Genomic DNA, 24486 nt, shown 5'->3' with positions numbered 1-24486 from the left:
TGCACCGTGCCAGACTACGCCACCATATTCAAGTAGAGGACGGATAAACGATTTATATATAATTTCCAGAACTTTACGAGGGAGCTTAAATTTGAGTTTACTGAAGACTGAGACTTTTTTAGATGCGTTTGCTAGCATTTTAGATATATGAGTATTCCATGTCATAGTAGCTGAAAGATGGACCCCGATGTGTTTATGACAATTAACAGATTTGATTTGTACACTACCAAGGAAAAGGGGTGGGTGGGTCGGGGGCTTAGCCTTTGTAGAATAACACATTTCGATGGTTTTAGAAGGATTGAGTTCCATTAACCACGTAGTTGTCCAGGATAATATCTTAGAGAGATCAGAGTTAAGTCTATTTGCTGATGTGATAGGGGATTCAACAACATCGAGAAGGGAACTGTCATCTGCGAAAAGAAAGGAGTGGGTGTCAAGGCCTTCTATCATGTCATTAATGTATATGAGAAACAAAAGTGGACCGAGCACTGATCCTTGTGGCACACCTGCGCTTATCTCACTCCAATCAGAATTTTGACCTTCAATTGTTACACGTTGTTTTCTACCAAAGAGATAACTTTGTATCCAGTTAAGAAGAGGACCTTCCACCCCATTTCGTTGTAGCTTGAAGAGTAGACCTTTGTGCCAAACTTTATCGAAAGCTTTTGAGAAATCCAAATAGACAGCTCTAACTTCTTTATTTTCGTCAAAGGCATGAAGAATTTTGTTTGAGATGTAGACAAGCTGATTTACAGTTGAATCCCCCCTGATAAATCCAGATTGATAAGAGTATAACAGATTTTGAGACATTAGATGGTTGTACAGATGTTTATAAATTATTTTTTCAAGAATTTTGGATAGGGTAGGCAACAACGAAACGGGGCGGTAGTTTGACACTAAACAAGGATCGCCTTTTTTAAAGATAGGCACAACATTCGCTCTCTTCCAGACTTCGGGAAATATTCCATGACAAATCGATAGGTTAAAGACATAGGCTATCTTGTCAGATATGTATGGACAGATAATTTTTAAGAAACGATTGTCGATGTTATCCCAGCCGTACGCCTTGGAGACGTCCAACTCGGAGACATATAGTTCAACCTCAGTGGCAGTAGTTTCACAGATAAACAAACGTGCATTGGTCAGGTAGTCAAAAGTCGGTAATCTAGCATAAGTATCATCAATTGTAGATTGGAGGGAGAAATATCTGTTGAATTCTGAAGCCTTTTCGCTTGAATCACATATGTAATGATCGTTACACTTAAGTGGGGGAATGGTGGTTGTCGCACTGCGTCTATAAATGGTTTTAACTAAATGCCACCATGTTTTACTTCCTGTAGGAGAATTTAACAGTGAGTTTGTTACGCGAGTATTATGATTCAATTTAGCTGAAGCTATCTCGTTAACAAGTTTATTCCTTATCTTACGGTAAGAGGCCCAGAGAGAGGGACTGTTACATAATTTGGCCTTTTTATGACTTTTGTCGCGTTTACGCATAAGTTCTCTTATTCGAGCTGTCATCCATGGTCTGTCTCGAGGTCTTATTGTGATATTTCTCTTAGGGACGGACTTTGTTTTTGTTTCGGAAATAAGATCAATCAACATGTTGCAGGCAGCATCAACAGAATTACAATAAAAGATATCTAACCATTTCGAATCTGTGGAGGACTCAACAAGTGTGGCGTAGTCAATTTTTGAGAAATCCCAGAGAGTGCGAACATACGGACGGGGTAGTTTGATAAAGAAGTCAAAGTTCGCAATGGTAGGGCAGTGGTGGCAACCAGACAGTTTGCTGAACAACAGAACGGTAACAGAAAATGGCGAAACACCTCACCCACCATCTGCTTTGACGAAACCCGATTAGCGCAGACCCACAAAGGCCAATGACAGTAATGGTCTGCTCCATGAAGATAAGGGTCTTTTCTGAAAAATTACATAACCTATAAAAACTGCTACGGTGTAAATACCAAACAACGTGCATCATCTCGAACATTTTAGCAGGCGGCATACAAAACAACATTCGAATGCAACAAAGTTGCGAACTTGTGGCTATTGTGCACATTAAAATGGATGGTATAAACTTTTAGTTGCCCATAATATTGATATTAAGTATAAAGCACCTTTAAACCGTTTATGTTTATCTAAAATGCCATTTACCGTCCGACCCACAGGAACAGTAATGAAGAAGTACACCAATTCATGGTACAGCAGGGGTTTCCCAATAGTACGCAAGGGTTTGCTGATCTCCAAGGGTACTACATACGTAGGTAGGTACTGTTCCAAATTTTGTACAGCTTGAATTTTACATACGACTCATTGCATTGTTTCTGGCATATTTAGCGTACTGATGGACTAACTATTTAGTGCTTGTATAACATGTACATACAGCTTTAAGTCACATTTTCCAACCTTAAATATGAATATGAATAAGAAAGTGATAGACGTTTTGCAGAGAGCTGATGACAGATACCTGGTGACGACATTTCCTTGCAGGATACTTGAAATCCTTCATCAGGTTCCTGAGACGACCAGAGGGATTGTCTGGCAGGAGATCTTTGACAACTTCGAGATCACTGGAGACCTCACGGTTAGTGAGAACATGTGATGCTCACATATGTTACTTGTAAATTGCTGATTTCCGACCATTGTTTGGTCAGTTTGCAGTAGGTAACAAGGCAGGCAAGATCATATCATATCATATCATACGAAGTCATATCATATCATACGAAGTCATATCATATCATATCATATCATATCATATCATACGAAGTCATATCATATCATATCTTGTGACATCGTATCGTATGATATGATATATGATATCATATATGATATCATATATGATATCATATATGATATCATATATGATATCATATATGATATCATATATGATATCATATATCATATCATATATCATATCATATATCATATCATATATCATATATCATATCATATATCATATATATCATATCATATATCATATCATATATCATATCATATATCATATATCATATCATGACGTGCCATATTGCAGGGTTTGAATCTGGACACGATCATCCATGTGTGGGAGTGGAACGACACAAGGTACCAAGGGGAACCATTCCGTGAGGAGATGGCCAAGGTTACCGCAGCCGGGTACAAAGCCATTCTGTCATCCTGCTATTACCTCAACGACATCAGCTACGGGCGGGACTGGCCGCAGTACTATGAATGTGACCCACACGACTTTCAAGGTAACATGCTTTATCTACTGACAAGCACAGACAATACAACATTAGACTGTAACAGGTGTCGTCACCTCACAGCCATGGGCTGAATCACGTGCACATATATCATCACATCAAGTGGTAGAATCAGCGTTAAAATCCGTCTACATAATGCAGTAAAATGAAAATAAAACAAATATCATATACACATATATGATTCTGGGGAGGGGGGAGACCATGCAGGTTTATTCAACAATGCGATAAATATGGTACTGGGCTTATGTTATAACGTTCACTGCTCTGGCAATTGGTCTAGTTATGTTTTGTCCAGTCACTCTGCCACTGCCTGTGCCCATGAACTGTGGTAACGGGTGATTAGTTGATTGATCAATTAAGATCGGTTACAAGAATTTCCATATTCCACACCAGCACATACTTACTGTAGTGCCAAACAATTGACCGTAGCTTGTATGATACGTATCATCTATGACATCATCTATCATTCTTTTATAGAGATTAAAGAAGTACAGTTAACGTTATTGAATTGTTTAGGGACGGAGGCACAGAAGCAACTGGTCATGGGTGGAGAAGCTTGCCTATGGGCTGAATGGGTAGATTCTACAAATTTTATTCCTCGGATGTGGTAAGTCTGACTCTCTTTCAGAAAATTTGAACACTTGACTATATACTTGTCAGTGAAGTTTAGAGAGGATTTTCCGCACCATCATGGCTAATGATTGTTATATTCAGGCCCCGTGCTAGTGCTGTAGCAGAGCGGCTGTGGAGCCCACAGGACGTGGCAGACAGTGAAGCAGCGTCACCTAGGATGGAGGAGCAGAGGTGCAGGATGGTCAGGTAAGGAGATGGATTTCTAGACGTTTCCCCATTAGGATATTTCCCCATCGGTACGCTCTGTGAACATTTCCTCGTCATGACTGTGTTGTAAAAAGTACAGAAACATTGTATCTTTCTTTGTACATGGGCAGTCATTTGAGAAGAAAGTCACCAGGAAGGTTTTGTGGAAGATTGACCTAGAGAATGCAAATGCAGTCTTATTATCGTCTTTGTCAGCGGATTGAACGGGAAGCCAGAGAGGCTGTGCCATATTGCATATGTTGCCCGTCCAACGATGGACTTACTGGTACATTTCTAAGACTGAAAGCATTCAAATATGAATTATCATTAAAAAAACATGCTATATATCCATGTTCTAAGCTTGTGTTAATGCAAGAACTCGTTCATGAACTTATCACGTCCCTATAATCTGTTTGGACATGAACCAAACACTCCAAATCTGTACATAGTTCATTCACAAGAGATGGCGTTTGCTCCTAGGCGAGGCATCCCTGCCCAACCCCAGGGCCCCAGCTACTGTGAGTACGAGTGGAACATCCTCAGCCAGCTTCCCAACTACCGTCCGGTCATCACCTCATCCGGGCTGCGTGTGACGGAAGGACTGTTTCATATCATGTTCCTCGACGTCTTGGTCCTGGCAGTGGTCAAGTGTTTGGCCTAGACATGTTTTGAGCGTAGCCATCATTTCGTTATTACGAACTGGATTGGTATAATAAAGTGCATAGCCAATTAGATACTTTGCCTCACAATTTATGGGCTGATGGAATCAAACGAAATCCCAATCTCTGTGTGCAGTAGTATGGTGCTTGTAATGCAAAGTACTTGTTGTCGCGTGCTCATGATTTCAGAAATCTCCACGATCTCTCTCAGTCAGTAGAATGCTAACCTTGCTGTTGATTTTCAGTCCATAATGGTTTGTTCATGAATATCAACCCAATTCAATAGCTGACTAGAATTTAAGTTGAACTTTCAACGGAGGCAAATCATATATGTGAGCCAAAAGTCAAGACGACAGGCCTGACGTGTGCACAGACACGATTTTGAAATAAAGGTCACTAGGGGTTGCTTTTCAGTCTCCTTCTTGACGTAGGTAGTCTACAGACCGCTATAATGATGGAAAATACATTAGGTAATTCTGAATTTCCAAAACTACAACACCCCGCACGAGCACGTCACTGGTACATAAGCATAGAAGTGTTTTGGCGTGTGACTAAAAGACCGAGGTTAGGATACCTGTAGACCGTACAGGCTGTAGATCGTATGCGACTGTCGTCCTGGGCACGTGCTCCCTGCACGTCACACTGAGGGCCGTTATGTGTTATTACGACAAACCTGTCCATTTGGCGTGTTAGTGTCCTGACAAATGCATCAGGTCCTTCGGGTAATGGCTCATCCTCACAGACTTTTCAAAATGTATCGGACGACCATTACTGATGTACAACCGTCAGTTTCCCTACATGAAGATTATGGAACGACACTACCCACCCGAGCAGCCCAAATACTACCATTTCCAATAGTCATACCAGAACTAGTGTTGACTGATTAGAGACTGGACGGTATAACGGAATTAATTCGTTGAGAACCTCGCTATCTTACAGTTCCCTGTTGCCGTGGGGCAAAGTTTCGGAATCTGTCTCACACGCACCGGACACCCGCTATATCTCGTAATATCATCTGTACATGTTGCTGGCAGATCACATATCCTGCATGCCTGTCTGAAACGGACATAGCACGGGATACGAGGCACTAATTGATCCAAGATGGCGGACGGAATGAGTTTAGTATGAGTTAGGCATAGCGATCTGTTGACAAGGGTCGCCTTTCGGGCTACTTTGGGGAAAGTGGAGATCGCAAACACCACGGCGCGGTATGCAAGACTCCAGGGAAGCCGGGGACGTGCAAAAAACCGGAGGAAAAGGTATCTCCACGGAACCGATACGCAAATACTTTTTAGTCCAATACGCTCCCCCCCGACTAGAAACAAAAACATCCTGTATATTATATTACAATTAAATAAGTTTTTCGTTTCTAGTCGCCCCGGCTCCTGTATATTATATTACAATTAAATAAGTTTTTCGTTTCTAGTCGCCCCGGCTACGTGTCTCTCTACCCCATGCCTAAACAAGATAGAAAGAAAACCTGAACACAATCCACACAAGCCTTTCTGGGATATGATTTCGTTTGTTTATTTCAAGTATTGAACAGCTCTGCATTTACATTGCCCAGGTTGACCGTTGTTAATGTTACTGCCCAAGGTAACCTTTTCAAGGGTCCGAACGGTCTGCAAAATGTGACGACTTGTGCAAAGACCTATCATTAGCCTTTCACATTAGTGTTGTTGATTTCACTACGGTTGTTCACAGCTACAGACACGACCGGATCGCAGCCAGTGCGAAAATAGATCAGTAAATACACTTTTGACAATGTTCCAGGCTAACGTGTGAAATTACAATTTTGACAAGTAATTACCAAATAATTACACTTTTGACCAGTAATTACACTTTTGACAATGATCCAGGCTAATCAGCTGACCTTTCGGTTGGCAAGACAGCACGCGCTGACCGAAATAATATCCAGGGCTACCGGTTCGACCAGTAGATATTTTCTTGCCAACCGAAAGATTTGCTTGGAGACTAATTATAGGCGTCAAGTATCAAATTGAAACCAAAGTATAATCTCTTCTGGGAATTGTTGTTTCTAAGTTTTTTTTTTTACTGTAGGATATATGAGAATTCTCTTACACAGACAGTATGTAGTCACTTTGCTTACGTTTTGACGTCTCTCAGACACCTTCCTCAGAGCTTCTAACTGGAATTTTGCTTCTCGATGCTATATGTAGCCGATGTAGGTGGCACTTTTGTGGCGAGAACACAATCCCAAACGTGACTAAGTTTGTATCCCCCGCCCCGGTTCATCTCTGGGGATGGCTGGGGTTGTCGGCTATGCATATAGCGGCGAAAAGCAGAACTCCAGTTAGAAGCTCTGAGGAAGGTGTCTGAGAGACATCGAAACGTAAGCAAGGTAAGTACATACTGTCTGTGAAAAGAATTCTCCTATAGCCTATATTGTACCAACCCCATGAAATTGTTTGCGGTTATTTTCCTGTGTTTGAATTTCAACGGTTGCACCTCCATTCAAATAGGGCGGCGTCCTCAATGTGAGTTCGCATTGTGGCCTAAAATACTACAGAGCGCTCAACTAATTTCATACATAAAACAAATCTTTTTACGCTTCAGCTAGAGTGTTTAGACGTCAATTATGACGTGAAGGGTTACAGAACTCCAATTTAAGTCACAGCGAGATGGCAGCTTAAAAACGAATGTCTATAGTGGAATGTGTAAGCAATAGAAATTGCCAACACACCGCGTAACTGTCACTACCTACATTTCACGACCAATGTTGCAACTGTTTTGTGTAAAACACAAACAATGGTTACGTTCCCTATTCGTTCTTGCCACTTGGCCTACAACTAGACACTACATATGCCGTACGTACTCAGGCCCCGTGCCAGTGCAATGGCAGAACGCCTGTGGAGCCCGCAGACGCTGACTGATGCCACCGCGGCCTCTCCTAGGATGGAGGAACACAGGTGCAGAATGGTCAGGTAAGGACACGGCACATCCACTGTGTGATGCTGTTCGGAATTTAAGATAAGACAGCTTGTTTTTGCTACTCCGTATCATGGCTCTCCCAATGCCAACTATTTCTAGTCACTGCACCACATCGGGTGTCTTGCGAACTACAAACAAGTTTGTCTGTGAGGTTGTGTGTCTGTCCGTGTGTGTGTGCTCCATACTTGCGCGTGTGTGTATCTGTCTTACCGTGTCTGCGGCTGGCTAAGTTGTTTGTCACATTGAAGAGTTGCCATGTTATATACTTAGAGTTGGCATGTATATCAATGGGAATTGAGAGCATCCAGACAGAATGAATAAGGGTCTGTCATCTCTGATTGTCGACGTTTCTTGATACAATATGGTACTTTAATCTTAGAAATGTGGTAGACATTTAGTTTTCTGTATTGCCATATTAACATCAATGGCGCATACTATTAGGCCAATTGCACCATTTCAAGTAAAGTATACACGTTACGACTTACCGCAATCCCATTGTTTTTCCCCACACATGAGAGAAGTATTGCGCACTCTGTTATTGTTGCAGACGCGGTATCCGTGCCCAGCCACAAGGACCCAGCTACTGCAAGTACGAGTGGAACCTGGCAGGGGAGTCCAACTACGTCCCCACCGCCTCGGGCGCGCTGGGGATGATGGGATTTATCCAGCAGCTGTTGTTGTTCTGTTGTTTGGTCTTGACCTTAGGGTTTTGGTGAATAGAACGATACTGAACGAAGTTGCTCTCATATCGCTTGACTAGTATACTTTACACTCCTACTTCACTAGGGTGGCGACATCGTTGTAGTGAAAATGTGGGATGCATACTGTCTCATTTGGGGCCATCGAAATACAATCTACATCAATCAATGTATGATTGTGTTGTTGCAGAAAAACGATAGCATAGATTGATTTACTCTCACCTACTTCGCTGCGGTGAAGTAAGACTTTGTAGTTCACTGTTAAAGGTTAAGTGCGTAAGTAATTTGCAATATTCGTCGTCGAAAAAAGGATTGTCATCTTTCTTTTTTCATGCGCTGTAGTTTCTGAATTTTGCATTACATTTTCTTGTTTTCCTGAATGGTGACTCCAGAACTGAGTCATTTTTACAGTGTTGACATCATTTGTTGGCAAAGCTGTTCATAACCAACTTAGACGCCACTTTACTCATCACACCCGCCTCATCGTGGAACATTTTTGAAAGATGACCGAAATATTTCCCTCCTAATTCGTCTTAAGAATTGATGCTCACCCTCAGCTAGTAAATTCTTCTCCTTCTTGAAAATTCTCATGTGACATCTCAAGATGTCACAATTACGAACAGAATCAACATTTCTACCCACGTGTCAGCTGAAGTGTGCCCAGAGGTCAGCCTTGTTGACAGTAACTATGGGGGTGATTCTGTCGCCATAAAGGCATTTACGACACTTTACCAACAATCGGTTACCAGTTAAGTTCAATCCTCCTTATAAGTTATGGCACACAATATGGGTCTAGATAACCGTGTTTACATAATAAGTAACTCAGTGATTGGACTCCAATCGATGTAATCACATTTTACTAGGGCGCCAAATCTCAGTGGCCTCAGTGGGTGGACAGAGATATCTCTGCTATTAAAGAGATGAAGCCGTGTTTGGCATTTTTAGTCGCGCTTAGTCTTCAGGCAGCTGTGGCAGAATGGTCGTACCAGACGTCCTGGTATGAAAAGGCACGTCAGGACAAAGTTGCCCGCGGAACTGTTTGGCCCCAGCCGAGGTCCATAGATACCACGTCCGTAAGATACTACCTCGACCCTCGTAGCTTCAAGCTTGAGGCGGACTCTAGCTCTGCCGCAGTGAGTGATCCCGAGTGCAAGGAAGTTGTGGATCATGCACTGAGTAGGTATGTGCTGGTCACGCCTTCTCATCGGCTATGATATTTGTTTGATCATTACCATTACGTAAACACCAATGATACTGTGTACTCGATGTATCAGAAAGCCTCTGGCTCGACACACCCAACTAACGATGCAACGGCTTATCAGTTAGCTATCGAAGGAAGTAGAATGTAGTCTAGAATCATTAGAAAACTATTAGGCTTGCTATGATTAAGAGATGAAGACACCACGTTTTGTGAAATATTGCTGATGCTCCCCTTAAAATAGCGACATCTTAAGAAAGTGAAAATGTCTGTAGGTATGGTGGGTTGCTGTTCTGGATCCCTGAGGAAGACAGGGCCGGGGTGGACGGAGACGAGATCCTGGACAAGCTGGTGCTGACCATCACACGCGGCTGCACCAGATATCCTAGTCTGGAGTCGGACGAGTCGTGTACGTACCTGGCAGGGTGTTACGATGTGGTGGTGGTCATATGTGGCCTATATGTGGCTGGGATATAAGATGGATACATGAGTTTATTATTTCATTTGATCTGGTCGGTCATTTTCATTGGGGTAACGTTAGTAGCTCGTTCAACTGTAAACTGTAGACCCATCCATTCAACACGTTCAACTATACACTAGGCCAGAAGACGGGGAGATGACTGGTCCCACTTTAACAAGAGGTTTATTGATCATCTATAGACAAATACGTCTAGTCGATATGCACTTACACATGGCACATCCAAACGCGACTTGCATCATATTGTTGTCAAAGTATGCTGGCAATGATAATCTGAATCTTTGAGTAGGAAAACAATTATATAACTAGTCACTCTTGACAGATGCTTTTCTTCTCCTTCGTCATTTACTATGTTTTATTGATCATTTGCCTCAGACTCGATTTTGGTAAATTCTGACGGAGCAACGCTTCGGGCTCAAACCGCATGGGGCGCTCTCAGGGGGCTGGAAACTTTCAGCCAACTGATATACGGAGAGAACGGCAAGGTAATAACAAACACTATGTACAGACTTAACCAACGCCAATAATGCATGAATAAATGAAAGTCCTTCATTGTCATGAATGACCCTCAAACAAGCTAAGTACAGGTCGTAGTGAGAAGGCACAATTTGATATAAGAAAATGGTATCATACTACATCTACAGAGACTACTACATACTAGTATATACAGGTTCTAAACGAAAACAAAACACAAGAAACGTAAATAATGTATTTTCTTTCATCTATGGAGTTCGTTGGGCGATCTGTCAAATCTTTGGTCGCACAGCGGTCGGAGCCTCCGGTGAAAAGGGAATAAGAAAGACGCTTTTACCTTGTTAACAACTTTATACTATTCTAACGTTATCCTTTTTGTTACTAACAGCATGTGATCAACGGGACGAGTATCAGTGATTCTCCCAGGTTTCCACACAGAGGCATCATGATAGACACCGCCAGGCACTACCTCCCTCTGCCGTTCATTCTGAACCACTTGGTACGTAGTGCTATCCTAGCACATCATGTACATACACGGGACTCCTGGCGACCAGGCTGACTACTGTACTGGTGGTTTCTTTGTATCGACAAGTAAACAGTGGCAAAGTCAACTGTCAACAACAACTAGACACCTTTTGAACCCTTGACTTTATACATGTTACCCCAGTTGCAATGTGCTATCAGGCTTGTTGTCATCTAGTTGCAGTAGAATTCATCACAGTTTCTGTTGGATGGGTATATGTGTCAGTGGGATTTCAAGAACCACTTGCCAGAAGACCAGAATGGCACAAAAAATCAACTTCAAGGCACAAAAAAATTCAGAACTTTATATGGGTTATATTACCTAAATGTAATTGATACTCAAAATAGTACTTGTAAGTACGTTACGCTCTATTTCTGACAGGACGCCATGGCTTACAACAAGATGAATGTGCTCCACTGGCACATAGTGGACGATCAGGCCTTTCCCTTCCAAAGTGCCACTTTTCCAGATCTCAGCGGAAAGGTAACAGCACACACGTTTTATCCCTGCATCTGTTGAAATAGACAGGATCTACAGATGTGTGCACACTTAGAATGTTGATACCTGTGTATCAATACGAAGTAGGATGTCAATTCTTATGTCAATTACTCAACGTTTCATCACCACATTAGAACGCTTTCAATGTTCGATTTTCCTTTACCTCCTGTACGTTTTCCTGTTATGGAACTTATCGTATCACCAGGAAGTATAAGATATGAGCCTGCCAGCTTTCATATTGTGTTTATCAATGCCTTTGCATTTATGTGGAGCGGGGGCGTCAACACAATTTTTTAAAACTTGAGTGCGCTATCGTATATATCACTCTTTCTTTTGTTCATGTTAATCAGAAGCCATGGCAGACAAGTATCGGTACATGTTGCCAGAGAAGAACACATAGATCGAAAGGCATTATCAAGTTTGATGCATCAGCAACAACACCTGTGTTAACATTTAACGCTGTGCCTTTCCTAAACAGGGTGCATACACTAGGAAGCACGTTTATACACCAGATGACGTCAGCCAAGTCCTTGAGTTTGCGCGCCTGCGCGGAATCAGGGTCATCCCAGAATTTGATACCCCTGGTCACATGATGTCTTGGGGTCAAGGTCATCCGGAAATTCTGACCAGGTCAGTTGACTATGTTTTTTCCTAAGCTTATGAAGGTCTATCATTCTATGATGACTATGGTTTTGCTTTGGCTCAAACGGTACAAATCATTGTGCTTAAGTTCAGCCATGTGCTATTTACAGGAACATGAAACAATGATTTATTAATTACTGAACACATGGGTTCAGGTCTTTACATTTTCAATTAGTTTTGAAGCATACAGGGACGTGGCCGTGATATTGCCTTAAGCAAACACTTAGCCACTCTGGATCATGAGTTGCAGAATGTCTTTGGTGTCCTCCGCCTCTGTTTAGATGTCCTGATGTAGATGGCTGCTTTAATTACTGTACCAAAAAGTCTAAATCTGTGTCCAAAATTTCCACTTTGTCCAATGTGGCCGAGTATCGAGGTGACTGACTATATGTATGTGTTGAGTAACTCCTGAGGTTGTTGGACTTGCGTTTGTGTTTAACGAACCTGTTTTTAGGTGACCTCCCAGTCTCGACAATGTAGATTTCTTTGCACGGACATTGTTTGACATTGGCGCTGTATATGTTACACAGCCCCTGTATGATAAACGAAAAGAAGTAGAAGTAATAAATGTTTCTTTTTAAAGGTGCTACCCTACGAGTTTCCAACCAGACATCTATCATCTTGGCCCAGCCAACCCAGCCCGGGAAACTACCTACACCTTCATGAGGAAGCTGTTCGAGGAGATCCGACAGCTTTTCGCGGACGAATATTTCCATGTGGGCGGTGATGAGGTCCGCTTCCAATGCTGGTAATATAGACTCTAATTTCACGAAGTATGCATGTATGGTTGGAAAAAAGGTAGAAAGGAGAAACACAAGCTTCCGTCAAATAGTTATGGTGGACTAAGGTGTTTGATACCCTTTTCAAAAGGAATGGCAATTTCCTTGAAGTTTCTCCTTCTATGTCTAGGTTTATTGTAAATACTGGGCAGCTATCAAACCGACAAAATGTCAGATTCTAACCTCCGCTTGGAGTAGGTACTTGGCTCCAGTTTACTGGCGTCATCTGTGGCAGCAACAGTTTGCTGAACAACAGAACGGTAACAGAAAATGGCGAAACACCTCACCCACCATCTGCTTTGACGAAACCCGATTAGCGCAGACCCACAAAGGCCAATGACAGTAATGGTCTGCTCTGAAATATTACATTACCTATAAAAACTTCTACGGTGTAAATACCAAACAACGTGCATCATCTCGAACATTTTAGCAGGCGGCATACAAAACAACATTCAAATGCAGCAAAGTTGCGAACTTGTGGCTATTGTGCACATTAAAATGGATGGTATAAATTTTTAGTTGTCCATAATATTGATATTAAGTATAAAGTACCTTTAAAACGTTTCTATAAAATGTCCTTTGCCGTCCGACCCACAGGAACAGTAATGAAGAAGTACACCAATTCATGGTACAGCAGGGGTTTCCCAATAGTACGCAAGGGTTTGCTGATCTCCAAGGGTACTACATACGTAGGTAGGTACTGTGCTATAGTTCTCTTTGCCTTTTCCAAATTTTGTACAGCTTGAACTTTACATACGACTCGTTGCATTGTTTCTGGCACATTTAGCGTACTGATGGACTAACTATTTAGTGCTTGTATAACATGTACATACAGCCTTAAGTCACCTTTTCCAAACTTGAATATGAATAAGAAAGTGATAGACGTTTTGCAGGAAGCTGATGACAGATACCTGGTGACGACATTTCCTTGCAGGATACTTGAAATCCTTCATCAGGTTCCTGAGACGACCAGAGGGATTGTCTGGCAGGAGATCTTTGACAACTTCGAGATCACTGGAGACCTCACGGTTAGTGAGAACATGTGATGCTCACATAAGTTACTTGCATATTGCTGATTTCCGACCATTGTTTGGTCAGTTTGTAGTACTTAGCTAACAAGGCAGGCGAGATTCAAAAGCATCGAATCATATCATATCATATCATATCATATCATATCATGTCATGTCATGTCATGTCATGTCATGTCATGTCATGTCATGTTATGTCATGTCATGTCATGTCATGTCATGTCATGCCATATTGCAGGGTTTGAATCTGGACACGATCATCCATGTGTGGGAGTGGAACGACACAAGGTACCAAGGGGAACCATTCCGTGAGGAGATGGCCAAGGTTACAGCAGCCGGGTACAGAACGATCCTGTCATCCTGCTATTACCTCAACTACATCAGCTACGGGCGGGACTGGCCGCAGTACTATGAATGTGACCCACACGACTTTCAAGGTAACGTGCTTTATCTACTGACAAGCACAGACAATACAACATTAGACTGTAACAGGTGTTGTCACCTCACAGCCATGGGCTGAATCACATGCACATATATCATCACATCAAGTGGTAAAATCAGTGTTCAAATCCGTCTACATAAAGCAGTAAAATGACAATGAAATAAATATCATATACACATATATGATTCTGGGGAGGGGTGATACCATGCAGGTTTATTCAACAATACGATAAATATGGTACTGGGCTTATGTTATAACATTCACTGCTCTGGCAATTGGTCTAGTTATGTTTTGTCCAGTTACTCTGCCACTGCCTGTGCCCATGAACTGTGGTAACGGGTGATTAGTTGATTAATCAATTAAGATCAGTTACAAGAATTTCCATATTTCACACCAGCACTTACTGTAGTGCCAAACAATTGGCCGTAGCTTATATGATACGTACATAAAGATACTCATCATCTATCATTCTTTTATAGAGAATAAAGAAGTACAGTTAACGTTATTGAATTGTTTAGGGACGGAGGCACAGAAGCAACTGGTCATTGGTGGAGAAGCTTGCCTATGGGCTGAATGGGTAGATTCTACAAATTTTATTCCTCGGATGTGGTAAGTCTGACTCTCTTTCAGAAAATTTGAACCCTTGACTATACTTGTCAGTGAAGTTTAGAGAGGATTTTCCGCACCATCATGGCTAATGATTGTTATATTCAGGCCCCGTGCTAGTGCTGTAGCAGAGCGGCTGTGGAGCCCACAGGACGTGGCAGACAGTGAAGCAGCGTCACCTAGGATGGAGGAGCAGAGGTGCAGGATGGTCAGGTAAGGAGATGGATTTCTAGACGTTTCCCCATCAGAATATTTCCTCATCGGTGCAAACATCTCCCCGTCATGTCTGTGTTGTAACAAGTACAGAAACATTGTATCTTTCTCTGTACATGAGCAGTAATTTGTGAAGAAAGTACCAGGAAGGTTTTGAGGAAGATTGACTTTGAAGGGAACACAGAGGTAGTTTTGTTATCGTCTATGTCAGCGTATTGGGCCGGAAGCCTACCATAGTGTGCCATATTGCGTATGTTGCCCGTATAACGTACTGATACATTTCGAAGACTGAGAACGTTCAAACATAAATTATCATAAAATATATGTGTGTCCCATTAATATTTGGGCACGAACCAAACACCCCAAAGCTGTACATAGTACCTTTCACAAGAGATGGCGTTTACTCCTAGGCGAGGCATCCCTGCCCAACCCCAGGGCCCCAGCTACTGTGAGTACGAGTGGAACATCCTCAGCCAGCTTCCCAACTACCGTCCGGTCATCACCTCATCCGGGCTGCGTGTGACGGAAGGACTGTTTCACATCATGTTCCTCGACGTCTTGGTCCTGGCAGTGGTCAAGTGTTTGGCCTAGACATGTTTTGAGCGTAGCCATCATTTCGTTATTACGAACTGGATTGGTATAATAAAGTGCATAGCCAATTAGATACTTTGCCTCCCAATTTTTGGGCTGATGGAATCAAACGAAATCCCAATCTCTGTGTGCAGTAGTATGGTGCTTGTAATGCAAAGTACTTGTTGTCGCGTGCTCATGATTTCAGAAATCTCCACGATCTCTCTCAGTCAGTAGAATGCTAACCTTGCTGTTGATTTTCAGTCCATAATGGTTTGTTCATGAATATCAACCCAATTCAATAGCTGACTAGAATTTAAGTTGAACTTTCAACGGAGGCAAATCATATATGTGAGCCAAAAGTCAAGACGACAGGCCTGACGTGTGCACAGACACGATTTTGAAATAAAGGTCACTAGGGGTTGCTTTTCAGTCTCCTTCTTGACGTAGGTAGTCTAACATATACAGACCGCTATAATGATGGAAAATGCATTAGGTAATTCTGAATTTCCAAAACTTCAACACCCCGCACGAGCACGTCACTGGCACATAAGCATAGAAGTGTTTTGGCGTGTGACTAAAAGACCGAGGTTAGGATACCTGTAGACCGTACAGGCTGTAGACCGTATGCGACTGACATCCTGGGCACGTGCTCCCTGCACGTCATAACAGGGCCTTTATGTGTTATTACGACAAACCTGTCCATTTGGCGTGTTAGTGTCCTGACAAATGCATCAGGTCCTTCAGGTAATGGCTCATCCTCACAGACTTTTCAAAATGGGTCGGACGACCATAACTGACGTACAACTGTCAGTTTCCCTACATGTACGATGCGCTGATGCACTTTATCTAGCCGGTGGAGATGTCCTGACATAAGGTTAAAGCTGCGCACCGCCCCGCACTAATGGACATGGAAAGGCTCAGTATGGTTTTACAGTCATGTGTACATTCACAATGGGCACTGTGCGCCATAAAAACGACCGTTAGTTTCCAGTGAAGATTATGGAACGACACTACCCACCCGAGCAGCCCAGACACTACCATTTCCAATAGTCATACCAGAGCTAGTGTTGACTGATTAGAGACTGGACGGTATAACGGAATTAATTCGTTGAGAAGCTCGCTATCTTACAGTTCCCTGTTACCGTGGGGCAAAGTTTCGGAATCTGTCTCACACGCACCGGGATTTGATTAGAAGTTATGCCATATGTATCGGGAAGAATGTTTGTTCAAGCTGTCTTACAATTTCGCTAACTGACAAGAAAGCATTCTATATCTTAACAAGATCCACACTTTCTTTCAGATATATTAATTCGAAATAAGTTGTTCTTGGGGACAAGCATTGTTCATGCGTTATTTACTGATACTTTTAAGATTGCCTCTTTACAAAATAAACTCAGAGAGACACCCGCTATATCTCGTAATATCATCTGTACATGTTGCTGGCAGATCACATACCCTGCATGCCTGTCTGAAACGGACATAGCACGGGATACGAGGCACCACACGTGTGTGCCCCTGTCAGGTTTGCCGTCTTTTAACTTATGCTAAGGTAACAGGAAATGCTATGATGTGTATGGTAATAAATTACCAACAAAATGGCTTTTGTATAAGCAGAGGTAGAAGTTGGAAATAACTGTTAATCGCTGCCATCTCTCCCATCCTATCTTCTCCCAGCACATACATAATGTTTCTAGGTCTGTACTCCACGTGTCTCTCTACCCCATGCCTAAACAAGATAGAAAGAAAACCTGAACACAATCCACACAAGCCTTTCTGGGATATGATTTCGTTTGTTTATTTCAAGTATTGAACAGCTCTGCATTTACATTGCCCAGGTTGACCGTTGTTAATGTTACTGCCCAAGGTAACCTTTTCAAGGGTCCGAACGGTCTGCAAAATGTGACGACTTGTGCAAAGACCTATCATTAGCCTTTCACATTAGTGTTGTTGATTTCACTACGGTTGTTCACAGACACGACCGGATCGCAGCCAGTGCGAAAATAGATCGGTAACTACACTTTTGACAATGTTCCAGGCTAACGTGTGAAATTACACTTTTGACAAGTAATTACCAAATAATTACACTTTTGACCAGTAATTACACTTTTGACAATGATCCAGGCTAATCAGCTGATCTTTCAGTTGGCAAGATAGCACGCGCTGACCGAAATAATATCCAGGGCTACCGGTTCGACCAGTAGAAATTTTCTTGCCAACCGAAAGATTTGCTTGGAGACTAATTATAGGCGTCAAGTATCAAATTGAAACCAAAGTATAATCTCTTCTGGGAATTGTTGTTTCTAAGTTGTTTTTTACTGTAGGATATATGAGAATTCCTTTACACAGACAGTATGTAGTCACTTTGCTTACGTTTTGACGTCTCTCAGACACCTTCCTCAGAGCTTCTAACTGGAATTTTGCTTCTCGTTGCTATATGTAGCCGATGTAGGTGGCACTTTTGTGGCGAGAACACAATCCCAAACGTGACTAAGTTTGTATCCCCCGCCCAGGTTCATCTCTGGGGATGACTGGGATTGTCGGCTATACATATAGCGGCGAAAAGCAGAACTCCAGTTAGAAGCTCTGAGGAAGGTGTCTTAGAGACATCGAAACGTAAGCAAGGTAAGTACATACTGTCTGTGAAAAGAATTCTCCTATAGCCTATATTGTACCAACCCCATGAAATTATTTGCGGTTATTTTCCTGTGTTTGAATTTCAACGGTCTGCCTCGTAAAATTGAGTCAGGCCGGGCCCGGAGCGAGACTATTTACACACTGTCAGTTTGGTCCATTTGGTTGGAGCGGATGATTGTATGACACAAATGTGCCTGTATAGAGACATGAAATTCTTAGCCATATTTACATAACTTAGTCCAAAGCCTGCTCAAACCATGCAAAACGCATATCTATAAATATATATAGTACTACGTTTATCGGAAACAATGTGTTAGTTCCTTTTATCCTATCATAAACGCCATAATTTGTGTAATGTCGTTGCATTTGCCTGCCTATCATCTCCGCTTCTGACATACAACTCTTATCCTGCTATCCTGCTTTTTCGGAAAAGCAAACCAACCAGCCAACAATATGTTTCTCCACCTCGTAATACCTTTCCTACTGCTGCTTATTCTAGTGCACGTTAAAGCCATTTGCTCCCATCTTTCTTCCGCTTTTAGCTCGCATCAAATGCCATCTGTGTCAAATACTTTCAATAGGCAATGAGTTAGGAATACTATTTACTAAAATCTCCAGTATTTAGTGCTCGCTAAAGTAGCTTTATAGCTATATTTGAGATACATAGAAGGGGAGTGGGGTGAATAATGATGAAGTGTTCATAAAACGTAGAAGGAACACGTTGAACTTGAATGTCTCTCCTTAAGTATAAGCCGATGTTCCTCCAATGACATCCGGTATGCAAAGTGTAAGTTGACACTCCACATCGAGACACCACGCCTGTTGTTCCATGTGTCCCCAACGTTCGAAATGTCTCCTCAGCCTCCTGCTGCCAGCACGGCACCTTCCTCGCCCTGGAACATGAGTCACACACGTGTCAGGTCCTGCAGCTGTCTCTTCAGATACCTGCTGGCTACGGAACTTTACATTGTGTTATGCTGCTAATGCAGGATACTTGGGATTCTTTTGTATATATACAGACTAGCCATTATCATATTTACTAACTTACTTGAGTTGGTCTTAGTGACAGATTGTATTTCATATCACGGTAAACGGTTCCATACAGATATGAACCTGTACATGACAGTCTTTTCGTGGTGTTTGCTAATATTGCACGATTATCTTACAAGTTTCCGATGTACAATATTCAGATGTATGTATTGACCAGCCAGTGAAGAACAACTGTTAAAAAATACTACTCATATGGTTGTTGGCTTACAAACAAGGAAGCTTGCCAGCTGAAATGTGCTTCGAATGTAGTTCTAAATTTACATGATATGTTACAACACGTGTGTATTTTGAGGCAAAAATATCCGGTACGTGCTCCCCGTTGCAGATTGTTTTGCCTATCCCCTGCCGACCGATAACACCCTTTGGCAGACCCCTGGACCAAAATAGCCCCAATGTCCTGACAACAGGAATAATCTCTAAACTCAGCGATGTTCCTGCTGTGAAGTTTGAGCAGACTTGTCCGTGGGACAGCAAAGCAGTAGAGGGGCCAAGGTCCTTCCCGTGTGTGCGATTTCGTGCATCATTCTATACAATGACGATGTCGCTACATTTGTCTTAGTTTGACCGTATTGAGGTCTTTCGTACAGGGACAATAAGATGTCCGACCCATGGCTAGTTTTGGCAGCCTCACTCGGTCTTTAACTTTAACTTTAACTTTAACTTTAACTTTAACTTTAACTTTAACTTTAACTTTAACTTTAACTTTAACTTTAACTTTAACTTTAACTTTAACTTTAACTTTAACTTTAACTTTATAACCTCAACCTCAACCTCAACCTCAACTTCAACTTCAACTTCAACTTCAACTTTAACTTTAACTTTAACTTTAACTTTAACTTTCGCCGGGATGACATGGGTGGTGGGAGGAGTTGGCAAAGTGCCGAATATTCCTAATACTCATACAACAGATAGAATTGTGGTACAGCAAGGGCTTGTCGGTTTGGTGAAGTTTTATCGCCTGTCACAGCGGGTGTCCAAAACAAACATCCAAGCCACTTTATCCGGAAGAGTTGAGACAAACGATTCCACAGAATGATGAAGAGGCTGTTGTCAAGGATGGCTATTGGTGGAATTTGGACAAGACAAACTTTGGTAAGTCAATCTGTTTGGACATTTTAGATGTTTAGTATGGCTAATATGTAGCAGGTAGCAGTTGTTGAAAATAAACTGGAATTTTCCAGGACAATTTGAAAAAGAAAATATGAGTAACATATACAATGAAAAGAAAATAGACAGCCGCATTTAGCTGTTGTAATGGCATATAGTGAAGGATTTATGACCATTTTATTAGATGCCTGCCCTCTTCAGTAAACCGATATCCATTGGTGAACAGGTTCAAAACATATTTCATTGGGTTTACATAGCTGGTTGACATAGGCCTGGTCATTAATTTCAATTCTAAGTTATCAGCATATGCAGAAGATTACCACAGATGAGCTAAAACAACAGCCACAGCCTTCCGTGAATGAAATTCAAGTGAGCTAGACCTCGTCAGTGATGATTAGTTTTCCTACTGGAAGAAACGAACGATGCAGAAAGTTTGCTGATTTCTAACCAATTCAAGACCGACTGAAAGTTATGCGTAGGTTGCGAAGCTAAAATGCAACATTTGTAGTCTTGTTCCATGCAGGTACTCTGCAGACCAAGCTCCGGCACATAGGTCCTTCTGAATAAGGTCCCCAAGTATCGATCACAGACATTTGAGCGACGTAACAAATGTACTTACAAGTCTTTTCCCGATCAGTGCCATGCGATCATTTTCTTGACTGACGATAGTGAGTCAATCTTGATCTGCATCTGCTTCATCCTCTGGATGCCCAGCACGCACATGTTGCAGATCCTCCGCAGGGACCGCACCTGGCGTTTCAGGGCGCGCTGGAGGTACGTGTCTGGTGAGGGAACCACGAAAAATCAAGTCTGTTTGTCATAATTCATAAATCACATCTTAATGAATTCTGTTAACAATAAAGCTGTCATAATTCACTGATAATGGCGGCATTACACTACATCAATGTAGACAACCAATACTTTCCCAAGAGGCTATATAGATAGTGGGTTTTACTCGAAGCTAATATATGCACAATGCACATATGCACATATCTCCAAATTCGGTTACCCCGCATACCCTGTTTTGTTTGAATACCAATGGCTAACTTTCATTACACAATTTGTGGATCATTAAATTTGCATAATCTTATCGGCGGCGTAAAATGAACAGAGCAAGTACAACCCTATAAAATCTCTCATTGACCACTAGCCTGGAAAGAGCGGCGTTAAATCTGGCCAATACCATAATGGTAGACCATAAACTCGACCATAAACTGGTAGAGTCATAAACTTATCGACATACTGGTAAGTACATTTCAAGCAACGCACTTTGTTGCAAACAAAAAAGTTTTAAATTTAGGAACTTTCTAAGCGCACAATACCGAAGCGTAACTTCAATAAACACAGCGATCCATGCATAAATGATTAAATGATCAATACTTGTCACCTACAGTGTGCTTCCGAAGCCATTTGATCTCCGTCGTTAAGTGCCAGTCCGCCAGCCTTGTTCTTTAAATATTACATGGTGGAAGTTTATTTTTGCTCAAGCTAAATATAACTGCATATGCCCAAAGCCAATTCCATGTACCAAAGGTCTGTACACACCCAGCTTGAGCTTTACCGTTCTCACAAATGATTTATCTATTGCATGCTAGACATATATGTGAGATATGAAACTGGTCTCTGCTTTCGAAGCAGAAGTTTTTATAATGTTATCAAGGGTACTTTATCTGTATTCTGTGAGTGCTGGCATGCCGGAAGACGTATTATTGCGTGACCTCCACCTTTTTTGTTTTATCACCGACAGTAATTCTGGTTATTTCCAGCATGCCGTGCTGACACTGCGGCCAAGTACGAACATGGTGGCCGAAACAAGTCAGTGGCCCGCTTCCAAAAGATGATGCACTAGCAGTGTTGTCTTATCAATTACATGTTATGGCGAACCACCCCAAAACCTCGCAGAGAAAAAAGAATATTGAGACGTACGACCAACAATGTTTTGTTCGTTACGCACCATTTCATAAAAAGACTGCGAAAGCGCGGCGACCGCCGAGCGACCAAGGATTTGACTGATCGCTTTGCGAATTTCATAGATAACTAGTAAACTTTAATACGTTTTTGTGTTGTTTTTTTTGTCTTAAGAAAAGTCAAGGATGTCAGAAATCTAATTTTGGTCACTGACGGTCGCTCAGTGATCACTGTCTAATGGAAAGGGCTCTTTAGTAGTAGTAATTTGTTGAGTAGCCAACAATCAATGACGTATATCTTGGCTGAATGACTCCTACACGGTTGAGATCATGAGACAACCACATGAACACCAAACCCAGTATCGGCTAGAGGATTCCGGGTACCGCATGCATGGATTAAAGTTTTTCTTGTAAATCCTTGGATCAGTGGGGCTGCTTCCCATAGCTTTGTTCTGTGAGAATTTGTGTTTGTCACAATATGTAAGAATATGTGACACATTTCAGTATTACAAGTTGACATAGAACATAAATTGGCAGATTGGCGTCGGAAGCACACTGTATGTGTCGCTTTTATATTTTGAACCAAACCATAACACGTTGAAAGTTATCTATGTCTCAGTGATGTTCACTGTAACAAGTATGTACGATGTAACGGCAGGCGTGGTAGTATCTCAGTTTACAGCTTCACGAAAACCCTGACAGCGTTGCTATGCCCATCTTTTAGTGCCAATAACAAATTACACGTTTGCACTTTGTTTTATATCACATGATATCTCTGTGTCAGGTTTATGTATTATCGGGCTGTATGTTGTCATAACTGCGAGAGTGGCAATGGTTTTCCCGGCAGCGACCACCTCACTGTTGCCGATATGTTGTAATGAGTATTGATTACACTAGGTCAACAACAACCACCAATCATGATTGATCTTTTCATCCAGCCTATCGGATTTCAGGTATCAGGTCTCCTATATATGGCCCCATGTCGGAGAAAAATAGCTCTGGATCGTGAAACCTCTTCTAGAATTCAAAACTGTAAAACAGCGTTTTGAAACAAACTGAGTTCACAGTGATACGATCTGTCAGTCAATCAGTAATGATAATTAGTATGCACTGCGGCAGTTCTTCCATACTTCAAAGAATCTAGTGTATGTTTTTTCCTTAAATGCAATAAAGCTATTTCCTATGTGCAATGACTATTCTTCCCATAAAACTTAATTACATTTCCTATGTACAGGGACAGGCGTTTTGGAGGGACCTCGTTGCATTACCAGTTCTCAGTCCGTCTCCTCTGATTTAGTTCCTAAAAGCGTCTGTCTTGTTCAGTTGTCACAGACTGTCAGGGGCTGCAGGAGCAGCAGGTTTGACATGACAGGGGTATGCGTGACGGTGACCCGGACTAGAATCGCAAACGCGCTTGTGATGTGACCTGATTAGGTACCCTTCACCCACTGCTTCACCAGCTTCCACAGTAATATATTCACAAGTCGTGATGTTTTTCAAGTTCTTAGTTTTGAAGGTCAGAAGCCTCAAGTTGGTGTTTTTTTCAAGTTTAGTTCTGTAGGTAACGTAGAGGTACCATGAAGTACCAGTTACCGTCCACGTGTATTACTACATACTAGTATGTAAAGGCCAGTTCTCATAAGCAATAAGGAACTACAGAAGAACGATTCCAGTGCACAGTGCTAATGTAGAATCCGATCTGCCAGGAAAGTCTTCTAGGATACAGAGAATCTCTCTCTTTGCATCTTCAAATGTAAACTGTGACATTTCTATCAAGATCATTGCTTTCCAGTTGTTATAAGTATATCTGTTACACATATACATCAATCCCTGTGTTTATTTTTACATGATCTATTTTGGGAATGCTTTTAGACTGCAAACCCTATCATTACAAAATGTGGCACAACAATCATATACTTGGTGTATGATTTGTTACAAAGGAGAATTTATCATCCGAGAAAAGA

General features: G+C 41.8%; 3 protein-coding genes and 1 long non-coding RNA gene across 5 annotated transcripts in view; 3 read left to right on the top strand and 1 right to left on the bottom strand.

Annotated features, from left to right (window-relative positions):
* The window catches only part of LOC118408625 (beta-hexosaminidase subunit beta-like), a gene marked incomplete at its 5' end in the record, with an annotated part of 19940 nt that extends 14813 nt beyond the window's left edge, over positions 1-5127 (top strand). Inside the window, 6 exon segments of the mRNA XM_035809445.1 lie at positions 2172-2267; positions 2494-2587; positions 3035-3233; positions 3759-3849; positions 3957-4061; positions 4542-5127. Coding sequence (XP_035665338.1) covers positions 2172-2267; positions 2494-2587; positions 3035-3233; positions 3759-3849; positions 3957-4061; positions 4542-4722 — 766 coding nt within the window.
* A 688-nt stretch (positions 5128-5815) lies between these two features.
* LOC118409322 (beta-hexosaminidase subunit beta-like) lies at positions 5816-8750 on the top strand. 2 transcript variants are annotated; one of them, XM_035810273.1, is made up of 3 exons: positions 5816-5979; positions 7561-7665; positions 8220-8750. In XM_035810273.1, exons 2-3 carry the CDS (start codon positions 7577-7579, stop codon positions 8386-8388), a joined length of 258 nt encoding a protein of 85 aa, XP_035666166.1. In that variant the 5' UTR covers positions 5816-5979; positions 7561-7576; the 3' UTR covers positions 8389-8750. The 2 variants fall into 2 exon arrangements, with proteins under 2 accessions (XP_035666166.1, XP_035666165.1); XM_035810272.1 differs by having other exon boundaries at positions 7535-7665.
* Positions 8751-9202: 452 nt separating this feature from the next.
* LOC118409321 (beta-hexosaminidase subunit beta-like) lies at positions 9203-16247 on the top strand. Its single transcript, XM_035810271.1, has 13 exons — positions 9203-9550; positions 9844-9977; positions 10422-10531; positions 10909-11019; positions 11425-11526; positions 12020-12171; positions 12767-12931; positions 13560-13655; positions 13897-13990; positions 14229-14427; positions 14951-15041; positions 15147-15251; positions 15662-16247. The coding sequence occupies exons 1-13, from the start codon at positions 9291-9293 to the stop codon at positions 15840-15842; spliced, it is 1800 nt and encodes a 599-aa protein (XP_035666164.1). The 5' UTR covers positions 9203-9290; the 3' UTR covers positions 15843-16247.
* A 1356-nt stretch (positions 16248-17603) lies between these two features.
* The window catches only part of LOC118409323, an 8105-nt gene continuing 1222 nt past the window's right edge, over positions 17604-24486 (bottom strand). The window contains exons 2-3 of the long non-coding RNA XR_004830429.1: positions 21235-21397; positions 17604-19351 (exon numbers count right to left, since the gene is read on the bottom strand). This is a non-coding gene — a long non-coding RNA (uncharacterized LOC118409323). The remainder of the gene's footprint in view (positions 19352-21234; positions 21398-24486) is intronic.

The sequence above is a fragment of the Branchiostoma floridae genome, chromosome 2 (genome assembly GCF_000003815.2).
Source record: "Branchiostoma floridae strain S238N-H82 chromosome 2, Bfl_VNyyK, whole genome shotgun sequence".
Classification (NCBI taxonomy): Eukaryota; Metazoa; Chordata; class Leptocardii; order Amphioxiformes; family Branchiostomatidae; genus Branchiostoma; species Branchiostoma floridae.
Note: the sequence above shows the minus strand (reverse complement) of the source record. Positions and strands in the feature narration are given on the sequence as shown.

Excerpts from the sequence above, each read along its gene's own strand:
- LOC118409322 (XM_035810272.1), top strand. The coding sequence starts at position 7,544 with ATGCCGTACGTACTCAGGCCCCGTGCCAGTGCAATGGCAGAACGCCTG. Across the intron at positions 7,666-8,219 it reads CACAGGTGCAGAATGGTCAG|ACGCGGTATCCGTGCCCAGC; the intron begins GTAAGGACACGG and ends TTATTGTTGCAG.
- LOC118409321 (XM_035810271.1), top strand. The coding sequence starts at position 9,291 with ATGAAGCCGTGTTTGGCATTTTTAGTCGCGCTTAGTCTTCAGGCAGCT. Across the intron at positions 11,527-12,019 it reads TTCCAGATCTCAGCGGAAAG|GGTGCATACACTAGGAAGCA; the intron begins GTAACAGCACAC and ends TTTCCTAAACAG. Across the intron at positions 15,252-15,661 it reads CAGAGGTGCAGGATGGTCAG|GCGAGGCATCCCTGCCCAAC; the intron begins GTAAGGAGATGG and ends GTTTACTCCTAG.